This window comes from Diceros bicornis, chromosome 5, assembly GCF_020826845.1.
Source record: "Diceros bicornis minor isolate mBicDic1 chromosome 5, mDicBic1.mat.cur, whole genome shotgun sequence".
In the NCBI taxonomy this organism is placed as follows: domain Eukaryota; kingdom Metazoa; phylum Chordata; class Mammalia; order Perissodactyla; family Rhinocerotidae; genus Diceros; species Diceros bicornis.
In genome coordinates this window covers 59,497,096-59,520,461 of record NC_080744.1, presented here as the reverse complement: position 1 = coordinate 59,520,461, position 23,366 = coordinate 59,497,096, and the positions used below count along the sequence as shown (strand labels likewise).

At 37.8% G+C, this 23,366-nt stretch overlaps 1 protein-coding gene across 2 annotated transcripts in view; it reads left to right on the top strand.

Moving 5' to 3' along the window:
- The first annotated feature begins 6,683 nt into the window (after nucleotides 1-6,683).
- CLPX (caseinolytic mitochondrial matrix peptidase chaperone subunit X) overlaps nucleotides 6,684-23,366 on the top strand; it is a 35,784-nt gene continuing 19,101 nt past the window's right edge. For both annotated transcript variants that reach the window (XM_058541846.1, XM_058541845.1), the window contains exons 1-4: nucleotides 6,684-6,891; nucleotides 14,127-14,287; nucleotides 15,290-15,407; nucleotides 21,713-21,867. In XM_058541846.1, the coding sequence (XP_058397829.1) occupies nucleotides 6,816-6,891; nucleotides 14,127-14,287; nucleotides 15,290-15,407; nucleotides 21,713-21,867 (510 nt within the window). In that variant the 5' untranslated portion in view covers nucleotides 6,684-6,815. The remainder of the gene's footprint in view (nucleotides 6,892-14,126; nucleotides 14,288-15,289; nucleotides 15,408-21,712; nucleotides 21,868-23,366) is intronic.

Below are 23,366 nucleotides of genomic sequence, written 5' to 3'. Positions count from 1 at the left end.
ATCAGTTTTTATTATCTGAAAATGTCTTTATTCTGTCCTAACACTTGAAGATAGCTTTGCTACTACACAAATACTAATTCAATTTATTTATATAATTTTAACAATTATATTTTTCATCCTCAAAAAGTTTTTGTTGTCGTTATTCTTTTTCAAAACTATCTGGTCACTTTTGATAGCCTCCAATTGCTTGCTCATTTTAAAAACAATTCCTGAGTTTATTTTTGATTCTTTAAAACATATACATGATAAATTTTCATTCTATGCAGTAACATAAGAATTGGCAGGCATGTTCTTGGCGAGTTTTCTTACTTTTTGTAAGCCCAACAATGCAATAAAAAGTGTGTTTCATCCAAGAGGACCTAATAGTGAGTCCTGCAGGGTATAGTGCAGTGGTTAAATGCATGACTCTGGAACCAGACTATCTAGTTGGTTCTTTTACTTATTGGCAGTGCAATCTTGGACAAGTTATTTAACCTTTGTGTGCTTCAGTTTCCTCACTATAAACTTGAGAAAATAATACGTACCTCATGGGGCTGTTATACGGATCAGTCAAACACATCTGAACATAATATATACCAGTTACTGGCATATAGTAACCACTATAGAAGTGTTTGCTCTTATTACTGTGTACCACACTGCTGGAAATGGAAAAGGAATTTGTGTAGATTTAACAAGGTGATGCTTCATTTTTGTGGTATCATAGGAAACCAAGTTGTTCTACAGAGGTAGTTCTCCAGAAAATTCAATTTTATTCTCTTTATCTAAGCTCCAAAACTTTTTAACTTTTATTCTGATCTGTTTGGGGTAGAAATCTTTATAATAAAGTATATATTCTATTATTTTAAAAACAGAAATAACATAATTCAATCTTTTCTTGATGTATGAGGAATACAATTATGAACACCAATTATTATGGTGGTATAATAAATGGCAACCAGGGCTGATATAATATATAAGAAATTTGACCAATTCAAATGACTTGAGACTATATACTCTTCTTGTTGAGTTCTTGCATCCATTTTTCTGTTTCCTCCTTTTCTGTTATGCTCTTAGAGAACCCTTTGGCTGTGGATAATATGCCTGCTTCTAGCACCTCTCCCCTCTCTAATTTACTCCCTTCTGGGACAGGGATCCATAGGACCAAATCAATATTTAAAATGAGTAAATAGACTCAGAGATTCCGAAGGCCTACGTATGAGCAAAGTTTATGAACTCTGACGTGCCAACTTTGCAACATCTATTTTGGTGACTCAGAAGCCTTTTCTCCTCATTTCCTTGTTACTGACTAATTTACCAATGGGTAAATTACTTTACACACACAGCCCAGTGGGTGCTTGTGTATAAGTAAATATTACTTGCAAGTAATAAATGATTACAACTGTTCCTGAAGTAAATATCACATTTATTATCTAATGTTATGGCTAATGCAAGTTAATTGCAAATTGAAAAGGACTTATAAACCAAGAGTCTATATCCTGTCTCTTTCATCTCTCTTTTTCAGTTTTTCATTTTAAATCAAGCGAGCTCCTTAAATGCTAATGGAGTAGGATGATGTTATCAACAAGCTGGCTAGGAAGAACAACTGCAAAGGAAGTTTTTACAGGTATAAAAGGAAAGCCATAAATTACAGCATTGTATAGTAAAAAAGATCCTTTTTATTTATTAAGCTATGGATCAAAGAATCCATTTATTCGCCACATTAACCCTAGCAGGTCAAGAGCACCTTTACAGTTGAAAAACTAGGCTTATGAAGTTAAGTAACTTGCCAGAAGTCACACAGCTGGTAAGTGACCCAGCTGGGATCCACACACCACTCCTTCTACCCCTGACATCTGTGCCCTTTAGAAAATACTAAACAAGCATTTCCTAGCACTGTCTTCAAGATTCGATACACCAAATGTTCCAGTGGGTTAGCTTAAGAACACTTCCCTCCCACCCCCCTCTACCTGCGGATTCAGAGGGAAGCTGTGGTGAGTTAGTGCCACCTGCTGACCATCTCTCTGAACATCATGGTGAAGGACTGTCCCCTAATTGAGGACAAGGGGGGGCCTTGAGCTGAGGTCATCACCGGCCCCCAAGGACAGGCCCAGGAGGATGGCCAGCACTCACCTGTAGACCCCTTGGTCTCCTTACAATACCAAGGCTAGGCAGTGATAACCTGGGGGAGAAAGTGGTGGCCACTGGAGGGAGCCTAAAGAAGAGACCTTGAGAAATAAAGGCACAGGCAAATAAACCTTAGCATCTCTTGATTCTGGTATTCTAGCAATGAAAATAGATTCCTGAGCCCCACTCCAGACTATTTATCAAAATCTTTAGGGGAGGGGCCTAGGTGTATTTTAACAAACACCCCAGGTCATTATTAAGAGAAGGAAGGATGGGGGCAGGGGGCGTCACTGCCTGAATAGAATGGCAGCTTTTTAGTCCCTGATGTGAGACTTCAGGGTAGGGAGTAGAGACTCCGTAGACCCCTAAAATCTTACCAGCTTTTGGAGGACCATATAGGGAAGTAATGGAAACAGTAGTGGTGATTATAGTGTGTGTCTTGGTTCTGCTGTGACCTTGGGCAAGTCACTTAAACCCTCTGTGTCTTGATTTTCTCAGCTGCAAAACCAGAAGGCAGATAACAATACCTCACTGGGTTGCTGTGAGAATCAGAGAGAAGGTGGATGTGGAAGCACTTTGTAAAGTTCTATACAATGTTGTATTATTTTGAGTCTCAGACTACCTACAGACATAAGCTCTTATTTTTTTATTTTTTAATCCTTATCTTTTAAAATATAAACGTTGAGTTCCTGTTATGTGCCTGGCATGATCAACGTCTGCTGAAGAATCAGTGTTCAGCCATGAAAAAGGAATGTCTTTATTCAGAAGATAGAGTGATTCCCAACAGAATGATGGCTCTCGGGGAGGCTGTACCAGAATCTCTGGTGAAGGAGAAGGTGAGATTTTTATGTTTATCAAAAGAAGTCTTGGATTAAAAAAGAAAAGATTGAGAAACACAGTTTTGAAATCAGGAAACTTGGGCTCTATTTCTCTCTCTGATTCTGACTCCTTATGTGAGGTTGGTCAAGTTCCTGCTTTTTTATCGATCTGTTTCCTCTTCTGAAAAATCCCGTGCTAAATTGGATGACTTGTTGACTGTAACCTATAAAAATATTTTTCACTTAGCAACTCACAATGTTCAAAATTCTGGGAGGTAGAATCAAGTACAAAAGGGAAAAAAAAAGAGTTTTATGTAAAATGGAGTTATGTGCCTTCAGCTACGTAGTTCACAAAAGGTAAATAACAAGATAAGGAGTCAGCTCCTCAAATGAAACTATTTGAGCTGGAAAATTGCACTTGACCTCCTTTTCTAAGCATCATTAACTAGTATAAAAGAGCTGAAAGCAGGAGTGATGTGGAATTATTTTGTTCCAAAGAGCTGATAAGATGTGACCACAGGTATTGGCCGTCACTCTCCTGATAGAGGATCCAGAGGATCCATTTTATCACAGGAAAAATCTCCAATGGCTCTGTGCTTCCAATTCCAGAACTTAAGGGGATGGCCTGATAGGAACCTGACCAGAGGTTATCCATGCATTGTTAATTGAGAGAGAAGCGTCCTAGTGTGCCTCTGGAACCCCATCACTCTTTGCCAAGACACCAAGTTCTGCTGCATCTCTCTGCTACCTGGCCACACCCTGGAGCAAGGACGCTGTCCCAACCTGGGAATTGCAGGTCAGAGAATGTATACCCCATTGTAAAATGGAACATGCTCCTTCATCAAACAGCCAAGTGGTTCCTAAAGAATGATCCTTTACATTTGAACCTTTTCCAACACAGATGTTATTTTATTTAAACTTGACACCCCTCTGTGCTCAAATACCAAATGTGAAGTCTTGGTATATCCCCAGGGTATAAGTTTCCCAATTTGAACACCACTATACGACTTACACCATCAAAGAGCCTAGCACAAAGTTAGTGTCCCAATCCATGCTTGTTGGGTGCCGATCCAAATAATCCAGGTATATTCTGACCCACAGAGCATAGTTTTGGGGTGATGCATTGAAACTACCAAATTCATGTTGCCTGTGATGAAATTATCATCAGTCTGATGCCAAAGCCACATGACCCTTGTTCACATTGCTGAGAAATCGTTAAACTGAGTTGTGTACAGCTCCCTTTGTTTTGTACTTTCTAGGGCAAAGTCTGCACTCGGTTAATCAGCCATCTCCTGGGAGTTCCTTCTGGGACAGTCAGTTGGATTAACCATTGTACAAATTTGTAGAATTTGTGTCTATTAGTACTCCTTTGTTAATTATAATTTGCTCTGATTATATGTCAGATTTTCTGAAGACACCATCCCAGGTTTCTGCCAAGCAAAAGTATTGTTGGAAGATAAGTACTTAATCAAGTATTTACTGAATTTCTACTGTGTATTCAGCCCAAGTATATAATGAAATACCTGCCTTCAAAGAGCTCACAGTCCAGCTGGGAATACAGGCTAAACACACAAATCATTAGCCCATAAATAAAATTAAATGCTCAATCATCCTGGGAATAGTGTAAGGATACATTACACAACATTATAAGGGTATTTCTATGTCATCATACCAGTAGCATATATTTTTGTTTTACTTACTGTCTTGTCTTTCCCCACTAAAACAGAAGCTCCATGACAGAAACATTTTTTGGTTCAATGCTATTTCCTCAGTGCCTGGCATGTAATAGATGCTAAATAAATATTTGTTGACTGAATGAATGAGAAGTCAAGTTCTTAGAATAGACAAAGAGAAGGCTTCATGGAGTGCCCCAGATAAGCCTTGACTTAACTATGCTTTTATTCAGCTTGCTTTATAGCAATCAGTAGATTTTACCAAACAACTTCTTTATTTCTATAATAAGAAGGAAATGTGAGGGCCGGACCCGTGGCTTAGCGGTTAAGTGCGCGCTCCGCTGCTGGCAGCCCGGGTTCGGATCCCGGGCGCGCACCGACGCACCGCTTCTCCGGCCATGCTGAGGCCACGTCCCACATACAGCAACTAGAAGGATGTGCAACTACGACATACAACTATCTACTGGGGCTTTGGGGGAAAATAAATAAATAAATAAAATTAAAAAAAAAAAAGGAAATGTGCATATACTTGAAATAGAAGGTGGGATGAAAGGAATTTAAATTGAGCGTTAGGGTCCATATGATCCACTTAGCTCATTGTTAAAATGAGAGGTTTGTTCTAGAATCAGTGGTTTTCAAACATTGTTTTAAAGCAGAAGAACTTTTCAAACAAAACCCCAATAAATAACACAGATAAAAGGAGAGCTGCTCTGATTGACTTGGCGGTGGCCTGGAGGAGGAGACAGAGGAGGTCCACCCTATTAATCTCCCTACCCCCACTACAGAGCTATGGCTCCTGAGGGATTCTAGGAACACAGTTTGAAAACACTGGATTGAAGGAACTTCAGAATCTTTCCACTCTCAAAATTCTATTAATGGAGGCAGCTGAGGAAGACCTGGGCTCCCTTCTGGTCTCTGCCACTTTAAGCTGAGGGATTACCAGGAGTCCGAGAGAGAGAAAAAACACAACACGTGTGGCCTGGGCCAAGGCCAATGACCCTTCTCAGGGCCAGATCCAGAGAACTAGAAGACACATTTCTCTGATCCAAGATTGATGAGGGCTAAATAACTTGTGTGACCTGGTCTTGACTCTGGCTTGCCCTCCTCCTCCCCCTCCCCCCAAACCCCATCCAAGCTCAGAGCTAAAGGCATGCAAGCTCACCTGGCAATTTCTCTGTGTATCAGAATCTTATACACAAAGTGAACAGTCTAGCGCCAAACCAGATGGGAAAAGAGTCTGATTCATTTGTCACCATCCTCCACCTTTTACAGCTCGTCGATCTGTTTTAGCTGTCCAGACAGGAACCAGACATGCAAACAGACGGCTCAAGCGTAACAGAAGAGAGTTTAATACCAGGGTGCGGTCAGGTTTAAGGTCACCGACAGAGGATTGTAGAGCACTCAGGGATTATCAACAGCTGGAAAAGTTATCACCACTAGGCTTGAAACAACAAGGAAAGAGAGCTGTCATCAAACAGTTGTTCGGGAAACTAAGTAAAAATACCACTTCCATGTTACAAGTGAGGAAACTAAAGATAAGGAACACAGGATGTAGAATCCCCAGGGAAGGAATTTATTCAATCTGAAGCGTCTAGCAGCAGCCGAGGGACTTTAAAGACTCCTCCTGGGGCCGGCTAAGACACCGGTTTCACTGTGACCTTCCCTGCCACCAACCGAAAGAGACCAGAGGCTTAAACCGACGAATCGGACTACAACTCCCCCATACATCGCTCAACGTCTATCTCAAACTTTTCAACTTTAGGATAAAAGGGCTTCCGGAAGAATTGCGTGTCGGGACTCGTAGTTCCCCCACTTGGGGCCGGCCGCCTGCCGTACCTTGCTCATTGGCCCCCAGGTCACCGCCCCTTCCTCTCGTCGCACGTCGGTGTCTCACGCACGTACACGCGGCGAGTGCCCACGCCCCCTTCCTAGGCCTAGGACGCAGGCGCGCGCACACGCCCCGGGCCTGGTAGGCGGGGGGGTTGGGGGGGGAAGAGGCGGAGAGAGAAGGAGGGAGGGGGGTTAGGTATCTACTCTATTGAGTAGACGGCGGTGGGGCACGAAGAGCGCGAGGGCCTGGCTGTCCGGCGGGTGAACTCTCTGCTGGGTCTAGGGCCGGCGGGAAGATCCGGAGCCAAGTCAGCGAGCCCTGCGAGTAGGAGTCGGCCCGCTGAGACCCGGCGGCAGCAGGGGGCGAAGCTCCGGCCTAGGCCCCGCGGAGATGTCCGGCTGCGGCGCTTGTACTTGCAGCGCGGCCGCGCGCCTCATCACCTCCTCGCTCGCTTCCGCGCAGAGAGGTAACGAAGTAGTCCCTCATCGGAGCCCTTGGCCCCAGAGTGTACCCGCCAACGGCGGGGACCCCGGGGAGGGCGAGAGCCCTACCCCACGTCGTGTGTATGAGGGGATGTGCGGCGCTTCTCCCGGCGCCCCCCACTTTCCCCATGGGATGGGGCTCTGCCAACCTCTGGAGTAGCTCTCTCAGATTTGAAGTAAACCTGTTGTGCTCTGCTGCCTCCTCCGCGCGCCCTCGGGCCGCCCGACTTTGGGGCCGGAGTGTAGCCGCTTCGCAGAAACCCTGAGACACAAAATGCTGCTTTTGTTAAAAAGTGTCCGTGGACCCTACTCGAAGCTCCGCCGGAGACTGCCGCCTGCCCTGGCTGCGGCTCCTCGTCCGGAGCCCGGCCGGGCTCCCCTCGGGCCTGTCGGGGGCTCCGGGAAGGGCTCGGGTGAGGGGCTCCACTGTTGGGGCCGCGGGGCGCCGAGCCGGCCGTCCCGGACGCAGGCCGCGCGAGAGCCGCGGCATCACGGTCATTGTGCGGCCGCCTCCGCTGGGACGTAAACAGGGCTCACGGTACTTCCCGGCGCCCCTTGAGCCTCGGGCCCGCGGGAAAGCGGCGGCGAGATGGGGGGAGTTCACGCAGAAACGGTTTTTGAAGTACTTAGATGTCTCAGCAGTCGTTTGCCGGTTTTCCCAAGTTGACAGTCCGAGATAGTTTCTTCAGGGTGGCGCTTGTTTACCTTTCCTTCATCAGGAGCCGTGAAAGAGTGGCAGCCCCAGCCAAGAGATTCCGGAACAGAAACCATTTTTCTCCTCCCCAAACCTGTGACTGTCAGATTACGAGGCTAGATCCTGTTATAATCATTAACGTCTCGACAAATTTGTTTTATTTTGGCTTGTCAGTTTATGACCTTTGGATAAATAAAAAAGCCCCCCTTTCCTAATTTTTAGGTTAATTATAAAATCCTTAGTGTTTACTTAGTGTCTGTTTTCCGCCGGTTTAGTTCACAAAAGAGGGATTAAATGAAGCAATGTGGCCAGAACCATTTTGTAAAATGATACGTGAAATGTAAAGGAGTGAATTTAGTCCCAAGACACTGTTAAACCTGAACAAGTAGATGTCCCAAATCCAGGAATTTGAGTTGCGAACACTTGAAAGTGACATATTGAAGTTCATTTATTTGACGTATATTAGTTGACGACCTAGTATGTGCCAGGCTCTGTTTTGGTGCTGGCGATGGAGTGGTGAACAAGTCCTCACCTTCAAGTTTAAATCTAGTGGAGTGGACAAAGAATAATATCGTTCCTAGCAGTGGATCAAGTATGTGTGTATTCTCTTCGGGCAGGGAAGGCTTCTTTGACTAAGTTCTTCATCTGTTCCAATCAATTGTCCTTGAAAACTATAAATCATAGGAGGTGTGCAGTTTTTCTTATTTTTTCAAAACAACCACTGCTTTAAAAATTAAACATTATTAGGTAAATTAACACAAATTAATGTTTGTTTAGGAATTATTATCTGTTTATCGGTTCATACAAGTTTGCCAGAGATTTTCAGAAATACCGAACCATTGTTTTCACTGGAAAGGAGTAAATTAAGCTTAAAATATGAGACACTATCCAATATCATTAATGAATTTAATATTTTTACATCACAAGCAGCAAATGGTTTTCACATTGATTTAATGTTTTCCCAAGGCTTAATTACATAAAATATTTATCTTCCATAGTAGAAACTTTAAAAGTATATGTGAGTCTACAAGAATATAGAGATATTTCCTTTTAGGACTTAAAAAACTCCAGGAGGGTTATTTTTATGTAGGATTCCTGGAAAGAGGAAGAGAGGCAAAAGAGAAGGAGAAATCAGAATTGAAGTTTAGCTGGTTTTGTTGTTCTTATAAACAGTAGAGTTAAGACTTTCAGCAACATAATATAAACAAAAGAATTTCATCAAAATAGTCTTCTAACAAGAAATTGTACAATCAATTAAGAATAAAAGGGGAAATTTCAGATCTCTGAAGTACAGTGCTATTCTCTATTTTCATTGGTCTGTCACATTAGACTTAAATTTTAAATAGTTTGAAAAGTTATTTGGTAAATTGTCATACTAAATACTGGATCTGTTTTCTTTTCCTGATGGGCTGTATGTATCCAATTTAATGTGTTTTCCCTCACTATTCTCTTTGAATATGAAACCTTTGGTAAAGTAGAAATTTTAAATATTTTTTCTACCCAAATTGTTGGTATTTTTCAATTTTGATATATGTTTTAAGAAATGTACTTTGTGTATATAACAATCAACGTGCATTCTAAATATGTGCATTCAGAAATGCATGATCCCATTTAAAAAATTATAGATAACAGGGGCCGGCCCGGTGGCGCAAGCGGTTAAGTGCGCGCGCTCCGCTGCGGCGGCCCGGGGTTCGCTGGCCCGGATCCCGGGCGCGCACCGAAGTACTGCTTGGTAAGCCATGCTGTGGCGGCGTCCCATATAAAGTGGAGGAAGATAGGCACCGATGTTAGCCCAGGGCCGTCTTCCTCAGCAAAAAAAAAAAGAGGAGGATTGGCGGATGTTAGCTCAGGGCTGATCTCCTCACAAAAAAAAAAAAAAAAAAAAATTATAGATAACAATACTTGATCTGAATTTGGCTGTGAGAATTTTGGGATCACCTGTAACTCCCTTGATTTCCAGCTGCTTTCTGTCCTTGTCCATTGAAAGAGTGTCACTTCGTGAGAATGTAAATGAAGATAGGAAGATGTTCAAACATGTTGGCATCCATAATTTTCATAATAGTTACATAATGTGCCTACCTTAACAGTTTTTAGCTAGATTTTAATTTTCCCTCCCCTCCCCCTCCCCTACACACTTAAATATTATCTATATAAATAGATAATTTTTAAGTTTCCTTTAGTTCTCTCACTTTATTTCTGAAGTATAGATTAAAGATGAATTTATCTTTTAAGCAGAATCATTTGTATGTTTTTGGAGAATGCTTAGTTCAAGACTAGATATAGGAAGTCAAATATTTAAAAGTTGAATAAACAACTCTCCTAGTGCTTAATAGCCTTAAAGTCTATGTACCTTATTCTCATGTTTCTTTTTAAAAACAGCCACTGTGAAACTCAGCAGCTGTATGATAAAAGTTTTGTATGATAAAAGTTTTGTAAATGGTTTAACTTTTTTTTTTTTTTAATTTTATTTATTTTTTCCCCCAGAGCCCCAGTAGATAGTTGTATGTCGTAGTTGCACAGCCTTCTAGTTGCTGTATGTGGGATGCAGCCTCAGCATGGCCGGAGAAGCAGCGCGTGAGTGCGCGCCCGGGATCCGAACCCGGGCCGTCGGCGGCAGAGCACGCGAACTTAAGCGCCAAGCCACGGGGCCGGCCCTAAATGGTTTAACTTTTAACTGTCTTCTATTGTTACTGCCAAGTAGCCTTTCAAGATATACTTTACAGAAATACTTTCCTTTTTGGCTTTTAGAGGTTCTTCACCTGGGGTTCACAGACCTCCAAAAGATCCAGGGATAGAATTCAGAGGTTCTGTGAACTTTGTTTTCACTAGTCTCCTACTGAAATATAGTATTTCCTTCAACTATGAATGTAGGCAACAAACCACAGTAGTGTTAGCAGTATCTGTGAATTTGTCACCAATCAAAATCACAAATATTTTCATATCACGTTACAGGTATTTATATCTCAAAATATTGTTTATACTTTACTTTGAAATCATGGTAGTTATTAAAAGAGCTGTTAGATCTTATTTAATTTTGTTAGCAAAGAAGCATATTTTAAAAATATTTTTATAACTGCTTCAGTAGAATTGGTTTCCTTTGTTATGTATTTTATTTTATACATTTAAAAACATTATTCTGGGCCGGCCCCGTGGCTTAGCGGTTAAGTGCGCGCACTCCGCTGCTGGCGGCCCGGGTTCGGATCCGAGCGCGTAGCGACGCACCGCTTCTCTGGCCATGCTGAGGCTGCGTCCCACATACAGCAACTAGAAGGATGTGCAGCTATGACATACAACTATCTACTGGGGCTTTGGGGGGTAAAAAATAAATAAATAAAATCTTAAAACCCAACTAAAATTCAGATATCAAAATTAAAAAAAAAAAACATTATTCTGAGATAGTGGTCTGTCCATAGGCTTCACCAGACTGCCAGGGGGTTCATGGCACAAAAAAGGTTAAAAACTCCTGATTTGTTTGCTGCAGTGATTTCTGTGAAGATATTATAGGTTTGGTGAGTAGTCATTTAAATTATTTAGTACAGCGGATTAAAAAGTGTGGTCCCCAGGCCAGCAGCATCAGCATCACCTGGGAACTTGTTAGAAAATGGCATTCTTGGGTCCCAGCTCAGACCTTCTAAATCAGAACCAGGGGAGATCCCCTGCAATCTGTGTTTTAAGAGGCTCTCCAGGTGATTCTGATGCACGCTCAAGTTTGAGAACCACTGGTTTAGTATTGATGGCATCTTGTTGGTACAGCCCATAGATTACAGAATGTTAAAACAGCTCTACAGTACCACACCATTAGAGCCAGCAAAGAAATTTTTAAATTTAGAAGTTTAAATGACATGAATATGTTTTTCAGATAGTATTTTCTGTGGTGACTGTATTGTTGCATTGGTTTCTTATGTTACCTGATAAGTTATTTAAGGTGAAGGACTTATTTTTCTTTCTATTCAAGTGGACTTTAAAGGGATCATGTTCATAATTTTTATTTCCTTTAAATTCCCAAAGATAATTTTCTTTCAGCTTATTTTCTAATAATATTAGATATTGTAAATTGTTAAACACTATTTTAAAAGATATGTCTTATTGTAAATGAGAAATAATACACTGTATCTGATATTTCAGGGTTAAGGTTTGTTCTAAACATCTGAGTACAAATAGCCTCACATAAAGTTTGTTATAATTGTCATTTTCTTTGTGAATACAGCATAGTGGTTCAATTAAAAAGTTGTATTTGGAGCCAGCCCTGATGGCCTAGTGGTTAAAGTTCGGCACTCTCACTGCTTCAGTGGCCTGGGTTCAGTTCCCAGTCATGGAACCACACCACCAGTCTGTCAGTTGCTGTGCTGTGGCAGCAGCTCACATAGAAGAACTAGAAGGACTTACAATTAGAATATACAACCATGTATTGGGGCTTTGAGAAGGAAAAAAAAAAAAAAAGAGGAAGATTGGCAACAGATGTTAGCTCAGGGTGAATCTTTCCCTGCCCCAAAAAAAAAAAAAAAAAAAGTTGTATTTGTTACATAGATTATTTTTTATTATGCTATCTTTCATATTAATTTATGGACGTTTTCAAACACACACAAAAGAGAACAGTCGACCGTCAAATACCCATCAACCAGCCTCAGTGTCCATTAACTTTCTGCATTCTTGATTTCATCTATCCCTCTCCCTCATTACTTTTTCTAGACTTGCCTTTTAGATTGACATAGTGTTTAAATCATATTATGGCCTTGGAAAAACATTAATGTTTTGCTTAAAATTCATGAACTACCTTAAATCTCATTCTAATGAGAGAGTAATGGCTATTGCCATTTACTGCACAAAATTGTGATGTTACACTTGAGAAAATTTGAAATGTCTTTTGAAAACATTACTTAGAGGAAAAACATCAAATGTAGTTTTTTTTTTTCTTATTAATATTCAAGTTTAATGGTGTTAAGCAAAATTTTACAGTCTATAGATTAGGGACTGGGGTGTCATAAACCTTAATCCTTTTTTGGTGTTCTTTTGTGAATTTATATAGAGATGAGGAAATTTGGTTCCTCTTATTTGTATCTTTCCTGAGAAGTTTGGTGGGTTTATTTTTGTACCTTGTGGAACTAGATATGGCCTAGGTGATAAATAACTGAAGAAACTAATTATTCTAAGTGTACACAAATGTGTTGGAAAATTGGAATTAATAAAACCAATCAGTAATATAACTGAGCAATTGTTTCTGAGTTGTTTGAAGGACATAATTTTAAACCAGTTTTTGCATTTGGATATAATATATACATATGTACATGATCTCTGAAAAGCCCTAACAGGTGTAGAAATAAAAATTTAAAGCCTGAGTTGAGAATTTTGCAGGGAAAAAATGAGGGAAGCAAAATCAGTTTCTTAAATTTATTTAAGTATTAACCTTACCCTCCTTCCCTTTTATTGTTTACTTTATTACCCCCTAACATCACTCGGGTAAACTCCTGGGAAACTTCCTTCTTGGTGATTCGTTAATGAACCTTAGCCTATGCAAGGTTCCGAGTAGCCCTATAGTAGTAAAATCTGTGGAATTTTGTTTAACCTAGGACCATTCTATTTTCTTGTGTAGGGAACACTCTTTTAAAGACCAGCTTGGGAAATGTTGCCTCACAGTATGTAGTATAGCTCTTTTGCCATTGACTGTAATTTATTCTGGGGGTTATTTTGTATTTATATGAGAAAAACCGGAGGTCAGCACCCCATGGACCAAATCCGACCACAGCTAGTTGTTTACATACTGTTGATGCTTTTGTTACAGGCAGAGTAGTTGGGACTGAGACTACATGGCCCACAAGGCTGAAAATATTTACCATCCTGGTCCTCTACAGAAAAACTTTGTCAAATAAGTCAGTAATTAACCTATATCCTTTTTAAGAATTTTAACTTCAAATGTGGCAAAAAGTTAAAATGTTTGAAAGCAGGATGGTGGTTACACAGTATTTACTGAATTACATTTCTTTTTTCTATAGGATTTAAATATTTCATTAAAACGTGTTTTAAGGAACAGCACATAACTTTATAAAGCACATTTGAAGTTTGTTTCCATTGTTGCAGATATTTCCCCCATATAACCAAAGACAGACAACAGTTCAGGTCAATTGCTTATTCTCATTGGTAGAAATAATATCAGAAGAATAAGAATATAGGATGTAAATGGCCTTTTTCCCCTTAGAGATGAGGCAGATGTTGAAATACTTCTCTCTCAAACTTTGAAAAAACCACTCATTGTTATGACCTGGGTGGTCTTCGCCTACTTCCAAAGGACACACCAGGAAAGAAACGTCTTTATTCACTTGGAATCTGACAGAGGCCCGGGTCTGGCCTATTTTTGAGAGGGCTTTGCCTCTGATGGTGTCACTATTTTCTCTACCAGTTTATACTAGTGCTGTGAAAACTATAGCTTTTTCAATCTCCTTTATGCTTAAGGAATTGTTATTTCAGGAGATTTATTGAAGGCATGTTAATATTTGATGTGTATACCAATAAATTTCCTTGTATTTTCAGGTGTTTCTTGTGGTCGCATTCACATACTCGTTTTAGGAAGGCTTGGGACCTTTGAAACTCAGATTCTACGAAGAGCTCCTTTTAGAACTTTTACAGAAACACCAGCATACTTTGCCTCAAAAGATGGGATAAGTAAAGATGGCTCTGGAGATGGAAATAAGGTATTTTATCTTTACTGGCATCTATACACATATTTGAGTTCCCTTCTTTAAACAATTAAATATAATAATAGTACTCTGTATTCCGTTGGTTATATGTTTTCTGTAGGAAATGAGAAATACATAAAATGATCTGAAGAATTTTATGTAATTTTATATTGTATTTCAGTTTGAACCATAAAATAGTTTTACAAGCATTGCACTTAGTAAGCAGTAATTAAAATTTCTAACACCCCAAAGTAGTGAAGAACCTTCATGAAATAATCTATGTAGTCAGTCTGTAGGATTGAATTAGGAATAGCCACCATTTCCTGCTTTCACACAACTCTTACAACTCATAATAGTATAAACGCCACTTAATCCCCTACCTAAAAATCTTGCATATCTGTATGACTTAATGTTGGGCTACTCTGTAACTAGCAAGTAGATGATTGGTGATTATATTAGATCAGTGAATTATTATCAGTTTTTTTTATTATGTGAATTTGACTAATACTTGAGTTAATATTATATGTGAGACAAAATGCCAGATGCTTTCATATCCACACTTAACCCTAACGAGGACTCTCTGAAGAAGGTGAAATTATCCCCATTTTAGAGATGAGCAGTTATATTCCAGAAGACTGAGTCACTACTTGCCATGATAATAACTCCTGATTCACTTTCACTGAAGTGTAGTTTTTTTTACCTATAGTAACTTTTTTTCCTAGTGCTTATTGAGTCATTGAAAGAAAGCTATTTATTATATATGCTGGCACATACCATGTAAAGAAGGAATACAGATAAATATATGTGTTTACTAGAACTGATATTATTTTGGTGGTAAATATGTCTTTTGACACCAGTGATAGTAGAGATATAAATTATACTAATAATTTCATTCTAGAAATTGTAAAAATTATAAGATTAATTACAAACTATGTTGTTAATATTTAAGTTACATATAAAATGATTGCCTTAAAGTAATAATTGACACTCTCTTTTTTTCTCCTCCACAAACGTTAGAAATCAGCGAGTGAGGGAAGTAGTAAGAAATCAGGCTCTGGGAATTCTGGAAAAGGTGGAAACCAGCTGCGCTGTCCTAAATGTGGCGACTTGTGCACACATGTAGAGACCTTTGTTTGTAAGTATTACTTCTTCTATTGTTCTTCTTTCTCTCTACCTTTTCTATAAATCGTTAATTGCATAGAAATATATAAATTATATAAACCAGAGTTATTTTTTTCCTGAACTTAGGTGATTCTCTCTTATGTTCACCAGATACTAAAAATCCCCAGTGCTAGAAATACTTTGCATTGTGGTGTAAGAGTTAATTTAAGAAAACCATTTGCTTTTTTGTTTTGCTTATGTGTGTTTATTTCAAATTTGGATTTTGTGAGTTTCCTCTTATGTGACCATTAAGCTGTAGAAGAACCAAGATTTATTTATTCTGTATTTATTACTCCATTCTTCAAATTCCGGTTGAGCATCTTGTATAGCTGGAGAGGTCAGTCATTCAAATATTAAGGTATTTTCCCTCTCTGAGTACTTATCAGAGGACCTAAGCCCTCAATTCTAGGAAGTGTCTGATAATTATTAACGATTCAGACACTAAGAGGAGGAAGAAATCAGCAGTCCTGCTTTTGCTTTTAGCATCAGTGACACTCTCTGAAATGCAAAGATACTACTACAGATATTTTGTTTAATGAATCAGATAACTCATTTCCTACGTAATTAGAGTTCATGGTAATGACTCAAGAGTAAATTACATTGCACTACCATGTCAGCCTTCCTATACAGTCCAGTTGTGGACGGGTTGATGGTCAGGTTTGGTGGAAGTTTCAGTTTTTGATGATTAGCTGGAGAGGATTCTCTATATTCGGACCCAAACATTAAGACTTCAGTTACAGTTTCACAATTGTCATTAATATTAATTGGCCATATATGAAAAAGTACTACATGTAGCATGTTTTTACAGTTTTGGAAAGACTTTTAAAGTAGTTCCATTTTATAGCTAGAATGTTAGAGGTTCTCTTCGTGGTTTTGCCTAGTAAGAGATCAAAGAGAAGAATCAGTCTGAATATTAATTTTGTTTGCAACATAAAATGAAAATGGTAGAACTGGATGATATAATTTCTAAATTAACATTTACTATTAATAAATTTGGTGTGATACAATAAAATTCTAAGAAGTCTGAGAATTGCTCAATTCATAATGGCAGTGTCGTATTTACATGTGATTTATCTTCCCCTTTTTTTTCCAGAGAAAGATTTCAACTTTTATAGATCTAAAGAATAATTTCTTAAGGGTAGAAGAGGAAAGAAACTAACATTTAATAAATGCCAGTGTATATAATTTTACTGTCACAATCTTATTTTTGTCAGGACAGAGAGTGTCCTTATTTTTATAAATGAAGAAGCTAAGATTGAGCAAGTTTAAGCAACTCATCCAAGGCCACAAAGCAGTGAAGATTTGCTATTCATAAGTTCCTATTGCATACATTTCTACCAACTGGAATTCCTGAGGGATAAACTAGTTCCTCTTGAGATTAAATTTATTTTTCTTTTATGCGATGTTTTCAAAACTTGCCAAATTTGTATTAATCACTGAGGGTGATGGTTAAACATACAGATTCCCTCCTTCCCTAGAGATTAAGATTCTGCAGGTGTTGGGTGGGGTCCTAGAATCTGTATGTTTAACAATGAGACCAAGTGTGGAAAACACTATACTGTAGTGTTATCTAATCAACTCAAGGCTGAAGTCTATTTCCTTTGAGAATTCTTAAGTGAGGAGGGGCATGTGGGAGTAGAGAATGTGGAAGAGAAGAGTAAAAGAAGAGTACATACTTATACATAATTTAGTAAGCTAACATCTGTTGAGTCAGACCTGCTAGGCTCAGAAAATACACAGATGAACATGACACTGTCCCTATCCCCTGGAGCTTTACTGTGCAGGAGTAACAGGCCCCAATGGTGAGATGAGGCCCTCCTACTTCGGTTTTGCTGACCCATAATAAGAATCTCTTTAGAATATATCCCTTTTGAATGCTGGGGAGCTTCTGTGTTACTCATTGAAAACTGGGTCATCCTAGTTCTGAAGAGTTTTGTTTGATCTTGGGTTATTCCTTTTGTTTCAACCTGCATTTATTTAGTTATTCATAAATGTCTTTTTATGTGCTTTTGGTCACTTGTAGTTCTTTTGTGAATGGCCTCTTTAGGTAATTGTCCACTTTTTTGTCAATTTTAATTATGTATTTTTAATTACCTAAGGAATACATGTATATATCCCCTTTTGTTAAAAAAGGAGAACATTATCGATAAAGCTAAAGATATATTTCTGTAATATTTCTTCATCAAACATACAACTTTTAAAAAGCATAAATGGTATCGTATTGTTCATGTTTTTATAGATTACTTTTCTTTCCAACTCAGCGATGTTTTGAGAGCTATGTATGTAATCATAGTCACCACTATCTAATTCTAGAATATTTTCATCACCCCAGAAAGAAACTCTATACCCCTTAGCAGTCACTTTCCACCCCTTCCCCTCCAAGCCCTGGCAACCATTAACCTACTTGTTGTCTCTATGGATTTGTCTCCTCTGGATTTCATATAAGTAGAATTATACAATATGAGACATTTTGCGTCTGGCTTCTTTCACTTAGCATGTTTTCAAGGTTCATCTGTGTTGTATTATGTATCAGTACTTCAATTGCTTTTTATGGCTGAATAGTGTTCCATTATTTATCCATTGATCAGTTGATGGACATTTGAGTTATTTCTGCTTATTGGCTATTATGAATAATGCTTCTGTGAACATTCACGTACAAGTTTTTGTGTTACGTTTTTACTTCTCTTGAGTATATGCTTAGGAATGGAATTGCTGGGTGAGAAGGTAACTCAAACCATAGCTTTTTAAGGAACTGCCAAACTGTTTTCCACAGAGGCTATACCATTTTACAACCCAACTAGCAATGTATAAGGGTTCCAGTTTCTCCACAGCCTCTTCAACACCTATTCTCTGTCTTCTTTATTATAGCCATCATAGGGATGTGAAGTGGTATCTCATTGTAGTTTTGATTTACATTTCCCTAATGACTAAAGATGTTAAGCATCTTTTCTTGTGTTTATTGACCATTTGTATATCTTCTTTGGAGAAAAGACTATTTAAATCCTTTGTCCATTTTTAAATTGGGTTATCTTTTTATTGTTGAGTTGTAATAGTTCTTTATATATTTTGAATACTAGACCCTTATCCAGATACGTGATTTACAAATATTTTCTCTCATTTTATAGGTAGTTCTTTCCTTTTAAATGCTGTACAGCAGGAGTCAGCAAACTTTACTATAAAAGGCCAAGTAAAAATATTTTAGGCATTGTGGGCCAAATGGTCTCTGTTGCGACTATTCTCCTTTGCTGTTACAGTGTGAAAGCAACGATAGACAATGTAAATGAGTGAGGATGGCTATGTTCCAATAAAAGTTTGTATATGGACACTGAAATTTGAATTTCATATCACTTTTATTGTCATTTTTTTCCTAAATGTAAAAGCTATTCTTAGCTCATAGACCTTGCTGTATATATTCCATCTTACAAGTATATTTGTAGTGATTTTTATGTTTTCTTATCGTGATTTTACTCTTGCTTGACTTTGTAGAAATAAAATACCATGATGAATGTATAGAAAATCATCAGATATTGAGATAAGAATAATACTGAAGAAATTTTTTATCATAAGGACTAATATTATTTAGGATTTTTTTGCCCATTTCAAAAATAATTTGTCAAACATGAATAGTCTCCCCATTTTTATTTAAGGTAGAGCCTTTAGTTATTTTTATTTTTCTGTATATAATACTTTTTGAAGGCTTACTGTATGTACGTGTCTCATTAGGGTGGGAATTAAACTTCTCTGCAATGGTTTGGAAATTTTATGTTGGACCCTGAAACTTGTTCAGAACCGTGAAGAACTTTCATTTAAATAAATCTGGAAACATTTTTACTAAGGTAGTCTTTCTGTCATTGGCATACTATACAAGCATGTTTACTGTGGTTAGTATTCTGTATATAAAGGAATATAGGATACTTGTAGGAATCATTTGAAGGAAAGAGGTTTATTTATGCCCCGATAATGTAACAAAATTAGATTTTGGCAAATATGTATTGCAATGCTTGTATTTTTTTTTCCCAAAATAGCATTTTGATAAATAAAATTGAATTCTTGAATTTGGGTATATGTTGAACGTGTTTCGGTATAAAATTGTATTGCAAATATTCAAGTAGAATTTAAGCAACCCTTCAACAGTAAGCTAAGAGGGATGTGATTTGTTGGTATTTAATCTCTTTCCCTTTGACTTAATTTCTTTAGAGAAATATTTTGTTCTTGTGTTCTCAGGCCAGATTTTCCTGTCACACAGCCTGAACTAGATCAGAGGCTTCTCTGCCCTTTAAACCATCAGTAACAATTATAAGCTGGTGCCTCATTATAAAATATATTCTCTGCCCTTGCCCTGTTTACCATCAGTAACAATTATAAGCTGGTGCCTCATTATAAAATAAAGGCGCTGACTATCTTTCCCATTGATGGAAAATGGGGATAATGTATTTGGGCTTGTGTTAATTGAAAGTATGTTCGTGTGCCATATAGCGACATTTCAGTCAATGACAGACCACATATACAACGGTGGTCCCTTCAGATTATTACCATATAACCTAGGTGTGTAGCAGGCTATACCATCTAGGTTTGTGTGAGTTCACTCTGTGATGTTCCCACAATGATGAAATCGCCTAAGGGAGCATTTCTCGGAATGTATCCCCGTCAACAACACATGACTGTACTTGGAATAGCTTAATCTTTTTCTTTGGGTAAGCATTTGTAGGGGATCAATAAATAGAAAACATGGAGGATCCCTCTTCTAGTTTAAAATTTGTTGTTAGAATTTATCCAGAATGCATTTTTGATTGGCCTTGTGTTTAAGAACAGACACATAAGAATTAAATTGATTGAACTGATAATTAAATTTACTTTTTAAATGTGGAATTATCTATTTTTTTTTAAATTTTGATTATTTTCTGAAGATTTAGGTATGCTTGCCAGTGCAGTTTTTCTTGTAATCTATGGATCGGTAGTTACAATATTCCCAAAGGAGAGAGATTCTTATAGTATTTAAAATTCTTTTTCTTTGCAGTTTTACCTGTCTAGTTAGATTACGCAAAGGTAACACAAAAATGTATTATTACCTAGACCTACCAAAATGTAACTAATTCCTACGTATCTTGCTCTGTATCTGTGAATAGTCTGTAGGGGATTCTTTATCATGCTGCTTTCTGAGGTCCCTGCTTACCATTAGTAGGGTTACGCTCAGAGGAGGTTAAGAGTATATGTCCAGGGGCCGGCCCTGTGGTGTAGTGGTTAAGTGCATGCACTCTGCAGCTGGCGGCCCGGGTTCGGATCCCAGGCGCACACCGACGCACCGCTTGTCAGGCCATGCTGTGGCGGCATCCCATATAAAGTAGAGGAAGATGGGCATGGATCTTAGCCCAGGGCCAGTCTTCCTCAGCAAAAAGAGGAGGATTGGCATGGATGTTAGCTCAGGGCTGATCTTCCTCACAAAAAAAAAAAAAAAGAGTATATGTCCATATGTCTACATCCTATAGCCATGTTTTGAAAAGAAAGGGAAAAGAAGAAATCACCTTTGGTTTAACATAGGATATTCTTTCCTATGTAGCTGATGTGTTGGAATTGAAAAACTCTTTTTACCCTTACTTTTAACTGCCCTTATGTTGTTTTCAAAAGCTGTATGATTAGCTTTAAATTAAGTCAACATGACTGATAATGCTATTTTGTTTGTTTCTTAGTGATTTTTAGGTCAAAGCAATAGGCATTCGTGAAGTAGTTAAAGATGAAAATAAGGAATGTATGAAATAATTTTATATATTTACCAAGTCAAGGTTTTAAAAATGCTCATAGATTCGAAAAGGACCTAAAGAATATACTTTTTTACATTTTTAGGAATTAAAATTGATTTCTCTCTTTCAACTTTTGTGTAGGTTTGAAATTTTCATAATAAAATGTTGGAAAAATAGATTAATTTACTTGTACTTTTGTTCACAGTTCATTCAAATATTTCAATAAAATACACAATTAACATTCTTATAGTGCTGGTTTTTAAAATTAACTTTAGTTGAATGGGAAGTTGAAAGAATCTTAGCCAATATTTTAATGAAGTATATCACAAAATGAAAGAACCTAGTGGAGATGAACAAAATGTAGTTTACTGAATAGTTTACTGAATCTTAGGTGTAAACTAGGCTGTTTGTTGTGGCTAGCGGAGTGAACTATAAGCCTACTTTTTGTCAAGTACATAGTTTTCGTTTACAGTGAGTCTTTAAGGTTAAACACTATTTGAATTATTTATTTTTCTCTGCTGACCTTTTTTTCTTTTTACAGCATCCACCCGTTTTGTGAAGTGTGAAAAATGTCATCATTTTTTTGTTGTGCTATCTGAAGCAGACTCAAAGAAAAGCATAATTAAAGAACCTGAATCAGCAGCAGAAGCTGTAAAATTGGCATTCCAACAGAAACCACCTCCTCCTCCCAAGAAGGTATAGGTCTTAGCTCAGTCTTATTCACATTGTATCTTGAAAACATTTCATTGCTCCCCTCTCCCCAGTTTATATTGTATTCTAATACTAGTATCTAAACAAGTATTAGAAGTTCTTAATATGGACTACATCTGGATAAATTGTTGATATTTGATACTTGGAATTTAGATATGGAGTCCGTTGCTGTTTTCCCATGTCATGATTACTGCATTCGGTAGCAGTGAAAGATAATTGGATGATTATTAAAATAGTGTTAAAACTAAATTAATCTAAAATGATATCCTTAAAATAGAGCAACTGTGGATTTATTTTTGTAAGTTTGGGCCCTTAGATAACACCAGCCTGTGATTTCCCCCTTTAAATTAGTCTACTTATGGTAAAACAGCCTCAGTCTAACAATGGAAGCAAGTAATTTTTTCATAGCCAATGTGCCAGGGCTCTTTATATAGCACTGTGACTTTTTTGGCATGAGCTCTTTCCAGGAGTCTCAGGCAGGTTGTGATTTGGCCATTATGAAACACGGCAGAGTGTACCACCAGCTCCATTGGTGTGAGCTTTCTGAGAACAGGGAGCCCTGCTCCTGGGCTGTATGCCCTCTCTTCTGGCCATATCTCAGGTGTTTGCACGCTTAGGTTATTCTCACCCTCTACCTCAGTATAATTTTCTTCTACTGTGTTTAGAGACCTTTGCATTTGCCTCTATCTGCAGATGTGCTATGGCAGATTTAATAATTGATAGTTATAATTTGTGAGGAATGAATATTTTAAAAAACCATAATAAAATGCATATGGTCAACAACTAACGACTTTGTCATGTAAAAATAAATAATATAATGGAAAATATAGTTATTAAGCTTTATTCTCCACTAATTTGTGTAGACTTTAGACATCTGAGTCAAAGTTCTAGAAAATAAATAAGCAATTTAACTATTTTCAGGAGTTAGTGAATATTAACAGTTCATTTCTATTTACTAAAAGCTGAAGGAATTTACTCCAGGTTCCAAGTTGTTGGCAATATCCAAGTATCGAATAGAGCTTTAGTTTCTACTAAGAGTAAAGCTTTTAGATTGCCATTTAGATAAATGAATAGCTTTAAAGTTAATATCTGAGAAAAAGCTAAATGTTTGTGAGTGTTAAAACACATAGTTACTGGTAGTATAATGGCTTTTGATTATATAATGCCTATTTTTGAAAAGGGTAGTTTTATAATACATTATCTTTTTGAAGAATATTATTCATATGATTGAAAGAGGTGTAGAAAGGATTTATTTTAATGATTACATTAATGATAATGCCTTTAGATCCATAATGGCATGTGTAGGTATTCTAAGTGACTTTAATATTAACTTTTAAAAATTAGGATCAATGGCATTGTTTATAGAATAGAAACTGGCATAGCACTAGAAGAGTACAGTGATGCTTTGTTAAGCTAGAGAACAAATGAATTGTGTTTTTGTTCATTAGGGTTTAGGGCTTCTCGATCGTTGCCACATAATGTAT